Here is a 16381-nt window from a genome sequence, read left to right on the forward strand (position 1 = left end):
TACAACGATTGAACTCTGTAAGGATGGATTCCTTTCAGCACCACCACCATCACCTCTGTCTTCCTGATGTTCAACTATACAGGCATACCTCGCTTAGCGCTCATCCTGGGGGAGTGAGCGCTAATCAAAGCGGTGCTAAAAAGGGCCATCGTGCAATAATTTACCTCTCCCCATTTTTTGTCGTTTCGCAAATAACGTCATCACGTAATTAATACCACTACCTGGAATCAGAATCAGATGTATCTATACTGGAGGAATCCTATGAGCGACAAAGCTCTTTTTCACAGATGTCCAGTAAGGGTTACGGGGTCAGAACGATACCACAACAAACAATACAAAAACACGATGCAAATAGAGACAGAGGAAAGCAAGTCACTAAATATAAAGTCTGTGTGAGTCTGTGTGTGACTCTATGGGTCTCTGAGTCTGTGGGTCTCTGTGTGAGTCTGTGGGTCTCTGTGAGTCTGTGGTTCTCTGTGTGAGTCTGTGGGTCTCTGTGTGAGTCTGTGGGTCTCTGTGTGAGTCTGTGGGTCTCTGTGGGTTTCTGTGTGAGTCTGTGGGTCTCTGTGCGAGTCTGTGTGTGAGTCTGTGGGTCTCTGTGTGAGTCTGTGTGTGAGTCTATGGGTTTTTGTGGCAGCAGACAAATGCACATGGGCAGCTGCCACTGGGGGTGCCCTTAGCCTAGAGCACTCAGAAAGCAATCGTCACGCCCTGTCAGGCCAATACACAGGGACAGCTGCCACTGGGGGTGCCCTTGAGAGGAGTCGTGATACAAGTCGCTCATTGCGAGTGGAACGCTTTATTTTAACTATTTTATTTTAGCAGGTGTAAGGTCCCACTGGGCTATGAATCTCGTTTTCAGACGCGACTTGGCTCTCAAAAATGATACTCAACCAAATGGCGGCTTATCGCGTGGATATATTTATAGCAGTAGCCAAATACTCGAAACGCGTAGTGACGTCAATTCTAAATGGGGAGGGAAAAACCGGAGGACCCGGAGAAAAATCCACGTGACCACGTGGGGAGAGAGCGAGAGACGCAAACTCTCAATGTGGAGCAGTAGAAGGCGCAGTGCCGGATGAAGCGAGTGCGGGGCCTGTAACATACGATGTTATAAAGGGGCCTTAAATAAATACAAACATCAATATTAAAACACATTTTTTTTTAACTTGTACACCCAGTCGTTCATAAAAGTTGAAGACAGTATAGTACTATAGGAATAGAGCAAGTGCAGAATCACTAAACCGGAATTGATAGCTTGAAGAAAGCATTTAGCGCGGGGCCCTTGAAAGTGTGGGGCCCCTAGCATTTGTAGTAGCTACTTTTGCTACTGGGATCATCCGGCACACTGCGGACTTTTGAATTAAGATACAAATATATTTAGGATACTAAAATGTTCAGATGTCTAAAGCATACATACCAAATTATAAAACGTACACATTCGTCATGGTAGTAATCAATAATCTATCATCTATCAATCATCCACTATCAATATTAAAAATACATTATCAATAATCTTATCCTCCACCATCATTAATAATTATCATAAATAATCTATCATCAATTGTCATGAATAATCATAAATAACCTATCAACCATAATCAATAATCATGGTCATCAATAATCTATCATCAATAATCAATAACCTATCATCCATCATCAATAATCATTGTCATCAATAATAGATCATCAATCGTTATGAATAATCATCAATAACCTATCATCAATAATATATCAATGTCACAGGTACAAGCGAACCTCATCCCCATGTCAACAGAAGCGCGTGTTCTGTGGGGGTTTGTTCGCAGTGGGCGTTGAACTTCTTTCGCACCGTACGTAGCCAACTGTGCTCATCGGAGGTGGAGTGCGTAGGTGAGTCTATGTGTAGTGTATAGTGTAGGGTAGTGTATAGTGGCGTAGTGTATAGTGTAGTGTATAGTGTAGGGTAGTGTATAGTGCCGTAGTGTATAGTGTAGGGTAGTGTGTAGTGTATAGTGGTGTAGTGTATAGTGTAGTGTATAGTGCCGTAGTGTATAGTGTAGTGTATAGTGGCGTAGTGTATAGTGTAGTGTATAGTGGCATAGTGTATAGTACCGTAGTGTATAGTGTGGCGTAGTGTATAGTGGCGTAGTGTATAGTGCCGTAGTGTATAGTGTAGTGTATAGTGGCGTAGTGTATAGTGTAGTGTATAGTGGCGTAGTGTATAGTGTAGGGTAGTGTATAGTGCCGTAGTGTATAGTGTAGTGTATAGTGGCGTAGTGTATAGTGCCGTAGTGTATAGTGTAGAGTAGTGTATAGTGGCATAGTGTATAGTGTAGTGTATAGTGGCGTAGTGTATAGTGTAGTGTATAGTGGCGTAGTGTATAGTGTAGTGTATAGTGGCGTAGTGTATAGTGTAGTGTATAGTGGCGTAGTGTATAGTGTAGAGTAGTGTATAGTGGCGTAGTGTATAGTGTAGGATAGTGTATAGTGCCGTAGTGTATAGTGTAGTGTATAGTGGCGTAGTGTATAGTGTAGGGTAGTGTATAGTGCCGTAGTGTATAGTGTAGTGTATAGTGGCGTAGTGTATAGTGTAGGGTAGTGTGTAGTGTATAGTGGCGTAGTGTATAGTGTAGGGTAGTGTATAGTGTATAATGGCGTAGTGTAGAGCGTAGGGTAGTGTATAGTGGCGTAGTGTATAGTGTAGGGTAGTGTATAGTGGCGTAGTGTATAGTGTAGTGTAAAGTGTAGTGTATTGTGGCATAGTGTAAGGTAGTGTATAGTGGCGTATAGTGTAGAGTGATGTAGTGTAGAGCGGTGTGTAGTGCATCGTGTAGAGTGGTGTGTAGTGTATAGTGTAGAGTGGTGTGTAGTGTATAGTGTAGAGTGGTGTAGTGTATAGTGGTGTGTAGTGTATAGTGCAGTGGTGTAGTGTATGGTGTAGAGTGGTGTGTAGTGTAGAGTGGTGTAGAGTGTAGAGTGGTGTGTAGAGTGGTGTGTAGTGTATCGTGTAGAGTGGTGTGTAGTGTATGGTGGCGTAGTGTATAGTGTAGAGCGGTGTAGTGTATAGTGTAGAGCGGTGTAGTGTATAGTGGTGGTGTATAGTGTAGTGTATGTACGTTGAACTTCTTTCACACCGTACGTAGCCAACCGAGCAAATCAGAGCCGTGGGTTGTTGGTGGGGCATGGAGCTCGCCGTTCCGTGACCTCCTGCCAGCAGGGCCTTCGACACTTCACGTGACGGCCTCAAAGTGCACCTAGCTTGGCACAGGCACCTTTGTGACGTTACCACCACATTGTTGTTGTGCGTCTGTGCGAGCGGTGGTGCAGCGGTCAGCAGAGACCCGAGTTCTATTCCCGCTCACGGCCAACACCGCCGCTGACGATGACCTGAACCGGTCGTGGGCCTCCCCTAGGTCGACTCGGCCTCAAATGAGTACCTGGTGCGGTGTGTAGTAAACATCGCCACTGGGGGAGACAAAGGCGGCCGGGCGTGGTGCTGGCCACCCACCCCCTCGTGTGCCACAGTGCCGGTAGCCTTCGTAGGCGATGCTCGCCAACAGCACTTGCCCCTTCAGTCTGTTAAGGCTACCCGGGTCTTTGTGTTCGTGCTCCGGGCGGCAAAAAACACGGCGAGTTGACACAGGAGGGGGGGGGGGTCAAAAATCGGCCAAAATCGCGTGACGTCATTTATGGCCAGCCCCTAAAGTTCGGAGACGACGGGGAGATGTTCGTCCGCGTTGCGTTCCGTCCTCCAGAGAAGTGGGCGACCTCACAACAGCTGAGCGCCAGAGGTTTGTGGCACGGCAAAGCTTTCTTCCTGCACCACGCCCGACCGCCTTTGTCTCCCCAGTGGTGACGTTGACGCACTACACCAGGTCCTCATTTGAGGCTGAGTCGACCTCGGGGAGGCCCAGGACCGGTTCAGACAATCGTCGCGTTTCTGCAACAGTGACCGGTAAACCTCCACGCCTCTGTTCATGGCATTGATCAGCAGCGTCAATAGCCTAGAACCATTTATTATAAGGATTTTATATATTTCAATTAACTTTAATATCAATGTTGTAATCTTTATCACCACCAATAACTCAATCGACAGTCAATGAACAGATTTGAAGCTTTCGTGACTGCAAGGATTCATACTCTGGTTTTTTCGGTAGTCACGTCGGTAAAATAAAATAAAACTAAATCACGACGTTTCGGAGGCAACACAAGCTTCCGTCTTCAGGTGGAACAGTCACAGCAAGATAGCTGCATCACTTGATGCAGCTATGTTAAGGCTACCCGGGTCTTTGTGATAGCTGCATCACTTGATGGCATCACTTGATGCAGCTATCTTGCTGTGACTGTTCTACCTGAAGACGGAAGCTTGTGTTGCCTCCGAAACGTCGTGATTTAATTTAGTTGTTTTATTTTATTTTACCTACGTCACTTCACCGAAAAAAAACAAATAGTCAATGAACATGACCGCATTCCTGTCAGTCGATCGACATTCAAGTAAAATTAATTTCACAGTGAGATTATAATCCTGGAGCTAATTGCAACATTCACCAGCACGGAGTGAGCACAAATCTCGTTTGGGAGTGAACGCCACAGGCTGCTGCTGCTGTGGGACTCGAGGCAGTGCCCGGGTGAAGCTCGGTGCGGGGCCTGGAGCATCCGATGTTACGAAGGGGCCCTAAACAAAGCAAACACGTAAATATTAAAACACACATTTTTAAACTTGTAGTTAAACTGCTTAAGTAGGCGAGATCTCTCAGTTGTTTCTTGCTGTGGTTGTCCCATCTGATGACGATTGCGTGTGTCGTGATCGATTATTTTTCTACCTACGTGATGACTTCACCGAAAGAACCAAAGAATAAAGTTAATGTATTTTTTTATTTGCTATACAGCCAGACAATAGGACAAATCGCTCACCTGAAACACCCAGTCGTTCGTTAAAGTTGAAGGCGGTATAGTACTGTAGTAATAGAGCAAGTGCAGAATCACTGAACCGGAATTGATAGCTTGAAAGCATTTAGAGTGGTGCCCTTGAAATACGTTTAGTAGCTACTACTACACGTATGTGGCAACTCCCATTAAAAAAAAGTACTCAGGAAAGTGGTAATCGGTTATCTTTCAAGGAAATTAATGAGACGACCCAGAATCTGGACCCGTCTACCTCGATCACTCCGTGTCCTTACTGATAGCTGATCAATTCACGAGTTCGAACCTCGATGGTGATCAGACCCCAGCGTCCCCCGAGTCAAGTTGTGGCGCCTTGTACATCCCACAGAACTTGCCCACTCTTCTGCCTGAGCCTCCCGAACCTGCTACGCCGACCTGACCCAGGGACCTGCTAAGCCAGCTCACTCGTGGTCGGGGCAGCAACAGAAGCAGCCAGAAGCAACGCACGGAGCGGTGTCCCGTGGGTCCCGGAGGGATGCAGGGATCCAGCCCAGGCCTCTCAACCCTCGCCAGGACCACCAGCAGCAGCCTCAGTGCAGGCCTCCGTGGAGCGGTCGTGCCGTGCGGTCATGCAGGGACTGTGCACTGCGAGTCGGGACTGCGCGGGGACTCTGTGGACTGTGCGCAAACTGGGATTGGGTAGGGCCATAAGCACGAGGGGTTGACAGCAGAACGCCTTGCAGATGCGAACATTGCGGTTCTATTTCTTGGGGAGGGGGGCAGCATTTGGGGTTCTACCCGCATCTGGACTTCCACGGTGGACTTCCACGGTGAAGTGAACTTTCACGATAAACTGGACTTTCAATGTGAAGTGGACTTTCACGGTGAATTCGACTTCTCTGGTCAGGAGTAAGCAACCAAATTAAGATCCGCCATTTTTTCCTGAATTCTGTAAAAAAAAGAAATAATATTTCAAGCGCCGCAATAAGTGCGGTGAACGCGACACGATGGTCCTTGATAAACAGCGTCAAGAAGCAGCCCTTTAACGAGCCACAGCTTGCCGACCCCTCGGATAGACCTCCTCCTGCTACTCCAACCAGCTGTGACCAGGCCTAACATCTAACACTGGTGGTCTTTGGAATCCGTTGCAAAGGCAACGTGTATATTATCAGAGCATGTTTTTACCACAAATGTGTGGTTAATGCAGACTTGATGCCTTTAAAGAGGTATCTGGGATTTGAACATCTTAACACCTTGGTTTTATTGGCACCTGTTCTGCCACCATAACTTCACCACTTTTAATATATCCCCACTTTATTTCAACCGCTCCTTGGGACTTCAGGTGCTGCTGTTATACATCTACACAAGATGTAAGATGCTACCTGGACTGCAGCAACAAGCAAAATAGCCAAAGCCCTTCTTAAAATTGCCTCCGACCCGGTCACCCAGCCCACAACAACGACCACTCCACGGGTGGAGGTTAAAGTTCGCCAGGTAGATTCGCGTCCTTGGGGAACCCCCCCCCCCCCCCCCCTGGGTCAGGGGGCGGCAACCTGCGGCTCCGGGGCCGCGTGTGGCTGCTTCGTGACGTCACGTATTAAGGTCTCGCGTTCACCACAATGCATTGCGCCTCTTGAAATACGGAAGGTTTTTTTTGACAATTCGAAAAAAAAACACTCTTCTTGTTTTGGTTGTCGTCCCCTGCACGAGAATATACACTATATACACTACAGTACCACATACACTACATCACTATACACTACACTATATACACTATAGTACCATATACACTACATCACTATACTATATACACTATAGTACCACATACACTACATCACTATACACTACACTATATACACTACAGTACCACATACACTACATCACTATACACTACACTATATACACTATAGTACCATATACACTACATCACTATACTATATACACTATAGTACCACATACACTACATCACTATACACTACACTATATACACTACAGTACCACATACACTACATCACTATACACTACACTATATACACTATAGTACCACATACACTAAACTATAATTCTAATATTCTTGGTTCTTTCGGTAAAGTCACGTAGAAGGGAAACAAAATAAGAAAAATATAAAACAATACAATACAAATATTAAACAATACATTTTTAAAATATTTATTATTTTATTGTTTCCCTTCTTCGTGACTTTACCGAAAGAACCAAGAATATGAATCCCTGCAGCCACGAAAGCTTTAAATCAAAATTCATAATTCTAATTATAATGCTCATTCCATTCTGGGATCCCAATGCACAACGCATGAAAAGCAGGAAACAAAAACAGGTCCAGGGCAACCTACCAAACGGAAGGTCGCTTTCAAGAGATGGGGTTTCAAAGAAGGCTTAAATATTCTAGATGTAAAGCTTTCGTGACTGCAAGGATCCATACTACACTCCAGCGCTGTCCTCCAGACAGTCTCGTCCCTTCACCTGATGAGGGCCGCTTGTGTTGTGGCTGAAACGTCGTGATTTTTGTTATTTTATTTTTTACCTACGTGACTTTACCCAATAGAACCAAAGAGTAAGGCTTAAATATGCCTGCCGACTCCGATTGCCCGGTTAGTTCCTGCAAGTAATGTGGGGCAAGCCCTTTTTCAAGCCTCAGGCTAATAGCAGTAGCTTAAAATCCACTCGGAATTTGAGATACACTACACTTGTATACCATATACACTACACTATACTTGTATACCATATACACTAGACACTACACTTGTATACACTCGACTATACACGACAGTACCCTATACACTACACTCTCCACTACACTTGTGTACACACTAGACACTACACTTGTGTACACACTACATTTGTGTACACACTAGACACTACACTTGTGTACACTCTACACTACACTTGTCACTATACACTACACTTGTATACCATATACACTACACTTGTGTACATTCGACTATACACGACAGTACACTATACACTACACTTGTATACCATATACACTACACTTGTGTACACACTATACACTACACTTGTGTACACTAGACAGAGGTGACCAACCTCTAACAGACCACAAGCCCTAAAGGTCCCCATGAGCTCTGTAGAGAGCCACGTGTACTCTATACGAGTGTGTGTGTAAACATCGACAGTTTTCTAGGGCACGGGAGACATTCTTTGATACGACTGTGATCGTAGTACGTGCGACGTGATGCCCCTTCGATAGAGCCGCATATGGTGGATTAAAGAGCTGCATGCGGCTCAGGAACACGCGAGTTGGCCACTGCTGCACTGGACTATTTACACCACGATATACTACACCAAGTACACCACACTACACTATATACACACTACACCACTTGTATACACTACACACTATACTATACCCTACACCAGTGGTTAACCTTTACTGCAGCCTTGTACCCCTTTGGGTCGTAATGGTAAAACAATAGAGGGTTTGATGAAACAAGGTGCATGCGCTTAATTTGTTTCGATGGTTTACCTTCTAAAAAAAATGTCCGTGACGCACCCCAGGTGAAGAAGCAGCACTGCCCTAACGCTGTACACGACATCGCCACACGCGACACGGGGGATCGGCAGCCTGCAGCTCCATCGCCGTGACAAAGTTGACCGAGGGCCACCGCCTCGTTTCCACCGCACGCATGGACGCTCTTGAAATATTTGCGGCTTTTTTTTAATATACAGAATTCTAAAAAAATGTGGCACTTCCGGTTTTGCTTGCCGACCTCTGGCCTGGGTGAATCCACCCACGAGTACTCCTCGCAATCATCACCAATAATCAATAATCTTTACTTCATCATCAATAATCTATTACCAATAATCGTCAATCAGTAATCTATCATGATGCTAATCTATCATCGTTCATCATCCATTATCACAATCAATAATCTATCATCGTTCATCACAAATCAGTAATCTATCACCGTTAATCACCCATAATCATCACTACACTCGCCCTGGTCTCCAACTGCTCTTGTCCCACCGAACTTTTCCACTCGCGCATCTCTCCATGTCGCCTGCTACGTCATCCACTGCCTCTCTCTCTGCGTTCCTCGTGCTCAATCCCCACTTTCTCTCTTCTTGCCCACCCCCTTCCACTGGAACAAACTTCCCCTCCACATGAAGCAGTCCCCTTCGTTCACGAGTGTCCGCTCCTCACTCGAAACTCACTCGTTTTCCCAGAGCTCACCCCACGACCACCATCGCTACTTTTCCCTCTTCATATTCTCATTATATTGCAAGCGCTCATTAGCCCCATTCATTCAATACCATAATCAGTAGTTTAATTAACACGCAGCAGGCTTTTGTGACCAATATCATCCATAAGAGGATTTCTGGGTTAGATCACGTAAATGTGTCCAAGCTAGTTGCGATTACTGGCGAAACGTCGTACTCTGATTGTAAATGCTGTGGCTCTCCAACACACCCCGGTTAGTGCTGTGCTAGTGACGAATTGGCCACGTTCTGTTTACGTGACAACCCTTACTAGTTGGCTGTCGGGTGGTGGCGGGTTTTAACGACACAACATTTATATATTCACGCAATCTAACCCAAACAAACCCTCTATTATGGACCATTATCATCATTTACCGTCATCAATTTTGCTTTCACCCGATTCACGCATCACAGATTTGCCCATTGCTTCCTCTCCTCTATTTCATTCACCTCATCACCACCATTACATTCACACTCACGCACGATGTTGTACCGTTGTTCATTCTTTGTAAAGCTCCTTGGTTAAGGCGCAATATACATCCCGTTAAGATAAGATCATGAATAATCGATCATCGTTGGTTGCCAATCACCAATTGTCATCAATCAATAATCTATCATCCTTCATCACCAATCAATCTATCAGTAATCCGCCATCGTTCATCATCCATCATCAATCACCACGACGATCACCACCACCAAGCCACGGCACCCAAACTCCGTTCCTGCGACGCGCCCCGAACCCGCCCCCTCCCGGCCTCGGACAACGCGGCCGGCGGAGGCCGGGGAAGAGAAAACAGCCACGAGGAGACGGGGAACGGCACGGCGACGACTCTCTCCCGTTTACTCTCCACTCCACACAGACCCCCCCCCCCCGTGGAGCCTGCGACAGACTGTTGGGGAAAGTGGCGTTAGCGAGTAGCGGCACCTACGAAGGCCGGCACACGAGGGGGCGGGCGGCCAACGCCACGCACGCCCGGCCGCCTTTGTATCCCCAAGTGGCGCCAGGTTACTCATTTGAGTAACCGGGACCAGTTCAGATATTCGTCACCGGTGGTGTTGGCGACCGTAAGCAGGAATCGAACTTGGGTCTCCGGGTCCATGGCACAGCGCGCTCACCATTGCACTACCGCTCCTCAACACGGACACACACACGCGTACACTCATCACACGCAACCACCTCCCCTCTCTACCCAGGAGCGGTGACCCCCATCAAGCCCCTCCACCGCCCCCCCCCCCCCCCCCAGTATCTCCCGTGGCCCCCCTTCCACTCCCATTCCCCCGGGGTGTCAGCGCATCATGAGGCTGTGTTTGTGTCCATCCACGCGCTCCAGCTTCTCGAAATGCTTCCGTGCGTTGCGGATGTTGATGAGTGTCGCGGCAGAGGCTGGGGAGACACGGACAGAGGGAGAGAGAGAGAGACACGGACAAAGAGAGACATGGAGAGAGACGGGTACAACATTACGACAACCGCCGCCACCGCCGCCACCGCCACCGCCGTCACCGCCGCCGCCACTCACGGATGGAGGGGTCTGACATGACGACCATGACGTAGGTGTTGGATGTGAAGACGTCGATGAAGGCCACAAAGTTGGAGTTGCGAACCTCCATGCTCTGGAACGACGCCGCCAGCTTGCTGCGGAGACAGAGACACGGGGAACACGCAGAGACACGTGGAGACTCGCATCCCGTGCGAGGCTACACGGGGGAGCTTTGTCTTTGTGTGCGTCGCCTTCACAGCCGCTGCTGTTGCTACTCGCTACTAACAGCACTTGCCCCGACAGTCTGTTAACGGCTACACAGGATCTGTGTCTGTGTGTGGGACAGTACCTGCAGCTCAGCTTGAACTGCTTAATGATGTTGCTGATCTTCTCGAAGCGATGTACGTCTCTCTGCTGCTTGCACTGGTAGTGGGAGATCACCTGGGGGAGGAGAGGAGGAGGAGGTGAAGTGTATTAGGTTCTGGTGGCGCTGTGTGGGAGAGTGGTGGTGGTGTTGCTGTGTGGGAAGGCAGGAATCGAACTTGGGTCTCCGGGTCCATGGCGCAGCGCGCTAACCATTGCACTACCGCTCCTCAACACGGACACACACATGCACGTGCGCACACGTGGTATGGTGAGGCTGGTGATGCTGTGTGGGACAACGGTGAGGCTGGTGGCAGTGTGGCATGATGGTGTTGGTGGCGCTGTGTGGGATTGCGGTGGTGCTGTGCGGGACAATGGTGCTGGTGCTGTGCGGGATGATGGCGAGGCTGGTGGCGCTGTGTGGGACCGCGGCGAGGCTGGGTGGTGCTGTGTGGGACGACGGTGGGGTGAAAATGGTGGCGCTGTGTGGGACCGTGGTGAGGGTGGTGGTGCTGTGTGGGACGACGGTAGTGGTGGTGGTAATGGTGGTGCTGTGTGGGATGGCGGTGAGGCTGATGGTGCTGTGCGCGTACCAGGAAGGTCGCCTTCTCAAACAGCAGCACCTCGTCAGCGTCGATGATGGTGGCAAAGCTGCAGAGGTTCGTCTCCAGCTGCTGCACGTTGGGGATCAGCTGGTACACGATGCTGGACCACGCCTGCACGCAGTACGCACGGGGGGGGGGGGAAGAGACACTCACCCATCCACTCACCAACTCACCCACCATCGCTCATCCACCCACCCCACTTACCCACTCGTCAACACAATTACTCACTTGCCCACTCTCACTAATTCACTTGCACACTCTCACCCACCCACCCAACCACAAACCCACCCACCCTCCCGCCCACCTTGTAGAGGGTCTCATCCCAGATGGAGGTGCGGAAGCAGCTGCAGTCGAGTGGCCGAGAGAACCTCTTGAGGTCCTCCTCCCTCTGGTGGAAGATCTGGGGACGACATCACCACTCACTATCACAACCACCATCATCACAATCACCACGACAACCACAACCATTGTCACCACGACCATCATCATAGTCACGACCGGTACAACCACCACCTTCATCGGTACTATAACTCCCCCACAGTCTCCCCCCGCCCAGTGCATCCTCACCATCTCCCTCCGGTCATCCATTCCCCCCCGCGCCCCGCGTCACCGCCTTCCCCCACCCCCCGGCGTGTCCTCACCAACTCCCGCTGGTCCTCCTGCACGAGGTCCATCTTGTGGACGAGACAGAAGACGCGCGCCTCTGGCGAGTTCTGCAGGATGGCCTCCAGGCAGGACTGGTAGTAGTGCATGTCCTTGTCCAGCTCGCGGCTCTCCACGTCAAACACGTAGATCAGCACCTCCACCGAGCGGAAGATGCTGTCCCGCTGGCTCGCAAAGTAGTTCTCCATGAAGGTGTCCTGCCTGGCCACGACGAGGCGAGCGGTGAGAAGAGCGGTGAGAAGAGCGGTGAGAGGAGGGGGTGAGATGAGGAGAGAGGTAAGGTCGTGTGACGAGGCATGCGTACGAGGTGAGTGTGACGAGGCGAGTTTCAAGTGTGTGACAGGGTATGTGTGTGACGAAGGGGCGAGCGAGCGCGACGAAGTGAGCGAGGCCGAGTGTGACGAGGTGGTGAGTGTGACGAGGTGGTGAGTGTGACGAGGTGGTGAGTGTGACGAGGTGGTGAGTGTGACGAGGTGGTGAGTGTGACGAGGTGGTGAGTGTGACGAGGTGGTGAGTGTGACGAGGTGGTGAGTGTGACGAGTGTGACCAGGTGGTGAGTGTGACCAGGTGGTGAGTGTGACGAGGTGGTGAGTGTGACCAGGTGGTGAGTGTGACCAGGTGGTGAGTGTGACCAGGTGGTCAGTGTGACCAGGTGGTGAGTGTGACGAGGTGGTGAGTGTGACGAGGTGGTGAGTGTGACGAGGTGGTGAGTGTGACGAGGTGGTGAGTGTGACGAGTATGACCAGGTGGTGAGTGTGACCAGGTGGTGAGTGTGACCAGGTGGTGAGTGTGACGAGGTGGTGAGTGTGACGAGGTGGTGAGTGTGACCAGGTGGTGAGTGTGACGAGGTGGTGAGTGTGACCAGGTGGTGAGTGTGACGAGGTGGTGAGTGTGACGAGGTGGTGAGTGTGACGAGGTGGTGAGTGTGACGAGGTGGTGAGTGAGCCTCACCCGCCGCAGTCCCACAGGTTGAGGACCAGGTTGCCGAGGAATCTCACGTGGGAGTGTTCAACATCGACTACACGCACAGTCACACACACAAAGGGTCCCCCGTACAGCCTTTAGCAGACCGTCAAGGCAAGTGCTGCTTACGAGCACCTACGAAAGGCGGAATGGCACACGAAGGGGTGGGTGGCCAGCACCATGTCCGGCCGCCTTTGTCTCCTCCCTAGTGGCATGTTTTTACATATCGCACCGGGTACTCAATTGAGACTGAGTCAACCTAGGGGAGGCCCAGGACTGATATTCGTCATTGGTGTTTGGCCGTTGAGAGGGAATCGAAATTGGGCCGCCGGGTTCATAGCGCAGCGCTAACAACTACACTCACTACCTCTCCCCCTCACACACAGTCACACACACACATAGTCACATGGGGGTCACGGTAACACGGGGTCACGGACACCCACTCACTGTCATTCACCGTCACCCACTCACCGTCACTCACTCGCCGTCACCCACTCACCGTCACCCACTCGCCGTCACCCACCGTCACCCACTCGCCGTCACCCACTCACCGTCACCCACTCACCGTCACCCACTCACCGTCACCCACTCACCGTCACCCACTCACCGTCACCCACTCACTGTCACTCACCGTCACCCACTCACCGTCACTCACTCACCGTCACCCACTCACCGTCACTCACCGTCACCCACTCACCGTCACTCACCGTCACCCACTCACTGTCACTCACCGCCACCCACTCACCGTCACCTATTCACCGTCACTCACTGTCACCCACTCCCTGTCACTCACTCACCGTCACCCACTCACTGTCACTCACCGTCACCCACTCACTGTCACTCACCGTCACCCACTCACTGTCACTCACCGTCACCCACTCGCCGTCACCCACTCGCCGTCACCCACTCGCCGTCACCCACTCGCCGTCACCCACTCGCCGTCACACACGCAGGGTCACAGCCTTGGCAGGGTGCGTGTGGGGCGATGTTAACTATCTCGCCTGCTATACAGGCCACGGGTTCGTTCCTGACGCTTGCCGTCTATTTAGAGTTGTTCTCCCCGTCCACCGGTTTTTCCCTCCACATTTAGAAACAACGTGTGTGTGTGTGTACACATGGCGCGTGTGTGTGTACACGGTGTGTGTGTGTACACATGGCGCGTGTGTGTGTACACGGTGTGTGTGTGTACAAGGCGTGTGTGTGTACAAGGCGTGTGTGTGTGTACAACGCGTGTGTGTGTGTACAAGGCGTGTGTGTACAACGCGTGTGTGTGTGTACAAGGCGTGCGTGTACACATGGTGTGTGTGTACACGGCGTGCGTGTACAAGGCACGTGTACACATGGCGCGCGTGTACAAGGCGCGTGTACACATGGCGCGTGTGTACAAGGTGCGTGTACAAGGCGTGTGTGTGTGTGTATACACATGGCGTGTGTGTGTACACACATGGCATGTGTGTGTACACACATGGCATGTGTGTGTACACACATGGCATGTGTGTGTACACACATGGCATGTGTGTGTACACACATGGCATGTGTGTGTACACACATGGCATGTGTGTGTATACACTTGGCATGTGTGTGTACACACATGGCATATGTGTATACACTTGGCATGTGTGTACAAGGTGTGTGTGTACACATGGCGCGTGTACAAGGTGTGTACAAGGCGTGTGTGTATACAAGGCGTGTGTGTGTACAAGGCATGTGTGTGTACAAGGCGTGTGTGTGTACACGGCGCGCGTGTGTGTACACGGCGTGCGTGTGTGTACACGGCGCGCGTGTGTGTACACGGCGTGCGTGTGTGTACACACGGCGTGTGTGTGTGTACACACGGCGTGTGTGTGTGTACACACGGCGTGTGTGTGTGTGTACACACGGCGTGTGTGTGTGTGTACACACGGCGTGTGTGTGTGTACACACGGCGTGTGTGTGTGTACACAAGGCGTGCGTGTGTGTACACAAGGCGTGCGTGTGTGTACACAAGGCGTGCGTGTGTGTACACAAGGCGTGCGTGTGTGTACACACGGCGTGCGTGTGTGTACACACGGCGTCTGTGTGTGTACACGGCGTCTGTGTGTGTACACGGCGTCTGTGTGTGTACACGGCGTCTGTGTGTGTACACGGCGTCTGTGTGTGTACACGGCGTCTGTGTGTGTACACGGCGTCTGTGTGTGTACACGGCGTCTGTGTGTGTGCGCGTACTGGTGGCGCCCAGGCGGCGCGTGTCGCGCGCGATGTAGTTGGCGAAGATGATGGAGCGCATGCTCGTCTTGCCCGAGCCGCTCTTGCCCATCAGCAGCACCTGCAGGAGAGACGAAGACCCCCCCGCCCCCAGGTAGCGCCTCGCACGGCATTCCCAATCCACTGCTGGATGAAGGCCTCCCCAAGCCAATCACCGTCACTGGCTGTGGGATTGGCGGTCACGTGATGGGAACGAGGGGGTGGGAGGATTGGCGGTCACGTGATGGGAACGAGGGGGTGGGAGGATTGGCGGTCACGTGAGAAAGACGAGGGCGGTGGGGAGTTAGCGGGGGATCACGTGGGTAGGGGATAGCGCGCGGTCACGTGATCCGCAAGACCACGTGAGGCGCGCGGCCTAGAGCCCGAGGGGCTACGGCTAGGCGAGGTCGCCAACGAGGGAAGTAACTCGAGGGAATAGAACGAAAAGAAAGAGAGACGCCAAACGTGCAACGCGGCCTACCTTCTTCTTCATGGTTTTGCTCGGCATCCCAATCCCTTGTCCGGGTGGTTCACCGCCAAGCAGGCGTCGTATACAATACTGGTACACACACAAAGTGTACTGGTACACACACAAAGTGTACTTGTACGCACGCGCGCGCGGAACTGTGTGGCAGGCGGGGCAGTTGAGGCAGCAGCAGCAGACACCGCGTGAAGTCCTCGCCGCCTCAGTGATAAACGAGCGCGTCACCCGCTCGTCCGTCTCTCCGCTCGTCCGTCTCTCTCTCCGCGTTCCGTTCACGACTGCGGATCGACCGAGCGGCGCACCACGGAACACGGCTTCGGACTCCTCAGCCAATCGCACCGCGTGTCTACGAAATGTAGCGTGACGTCACGTGGAGAGGGCGTGACTTCGCGAGAGGGCGTTACCTGAAATGCGTCGTCGAGAATTGACGTCACGTTTGGAGGCGTTCCCCGGGGGCGCGGTCAAGAGGTGACGTTGTGAAGGGAAGCTGCGTCGTGACG

General features: G+C 51.2%; 2 protein-coding genes across 4 annotated transcripts; both read right to left on the bottom strand.

Moving 5' to 3' along the window:
- Positions 1–903: 903 nt before the first annotated feature.
- Positions 904–8505, bottom strand: LOC142908109 (uncharacterized). Of its 3 annotated transcripts, none has more exons than XM_076058359.1 (3): positions 8369–8505; positions 4531–5555; positions 904–3922 (listed from the first exon to the last, which is right to left on the bottom strand). In XM_076058359.1, the coding sequence occupies exon 3, from the start codon at positions 3164–3166 to the stop codon at positions 1760–1762; it is 1407 nt and encodes a 468-aa protein (XP_075914474.1). In that variant the 5' UTR covers positions 3167–3922; positions 4531–5555; positions 8369–8505; the 3' UTR covers positions 904–1759. The 3 variants fall into 3 exon arrangements, with proteins under 3 accessions (XP_075914474.1, XP_075914475.1, XP_075914473.1); XM_076058360.1 differs by having other exon boundaries at positions 4531–4657; positions 8369–8485; XM_076058358.1 differs by having other exon boundaries at positions 4531–4657; positions 5332–8385.
- Positions 8506–8538: 33 nt separating this feature from the next.
- On the bottom strand, positions 8539–16247 carry LOC142908110 (ras-related GTP-binding protein A). The gene is made up of 9 exons (XM_076058361.1): positions 15879–16247; positions 15380–15479; positions 13163–13229; positions 12190–12412; positions 11853–11948; positions 11537–11659; positions 10930–11021; positions 10620–10735; positions 8539–10486 (listed from the first exon to the last, which is right to left on the bottom strand). The coding sequence occupies exons 1-9, from the start codon at positions 15903–15905 to the stop codon at positions 10389–10391; spliced, it is 942 nt and encodes a 313-aa protein (XP_075914476.1). The 5' UTR covers positions 15906–16247; the 3' UTR covers positions 8539–10388.
- Between the last annotated feature and the right edge of the window lie 134 nt (positions 16248–16381).

This window comes from Petromyzon marinus, assembly GCF_048934315.1.
Source record: "Petromyzon marinus isolate PM22_M1 ecotype Great Lakes invasive population chromosome 70 unlocalized genomic scaffold, UKy_Petmar_22M1.pri1.0 chr70_unloc.3, whole genome shotgun sequence".
Classification (NCBI taxonomy): domain Eukaryota; kingdom Metazoa; phylum Chordata; class Hyperoartia; order Petromyzontiformes; family Petromyzontidae; genus Petromyzon; species Petromyzon marinus.

Bases quoted from the DNA above. Each gene is read 5' to 3' on its own strand.
- LOC142908109 (XM_076058359.1), bottom strand. From the start codon at position 3,166: ATGCCCCACCAACAACCCACGGCTCTGATTTGCTCGGTTGGCTACGTA.
- LOC142908110 (XM_076058361.1), bottom strand. From the start codon at position 15,905: ATGCCGAGCAAAACCATGAAGAAGAAG. The intron at 11,660-11,852 runs GTGGGCGGGAGG...TACTGCGTGCAG, and splicing joins GGGATGAGACCCTCTACAAG to GCGTGGTCCAGCATCGTGTA. The intron at 10,736-10,929 runs GTACTGTCCCAC...CTGTCTCCGCAG, and splicing joins CAGTTCAAGCTGAGCTGCAG to CAAGCTGGCGGCGTCGTTCC.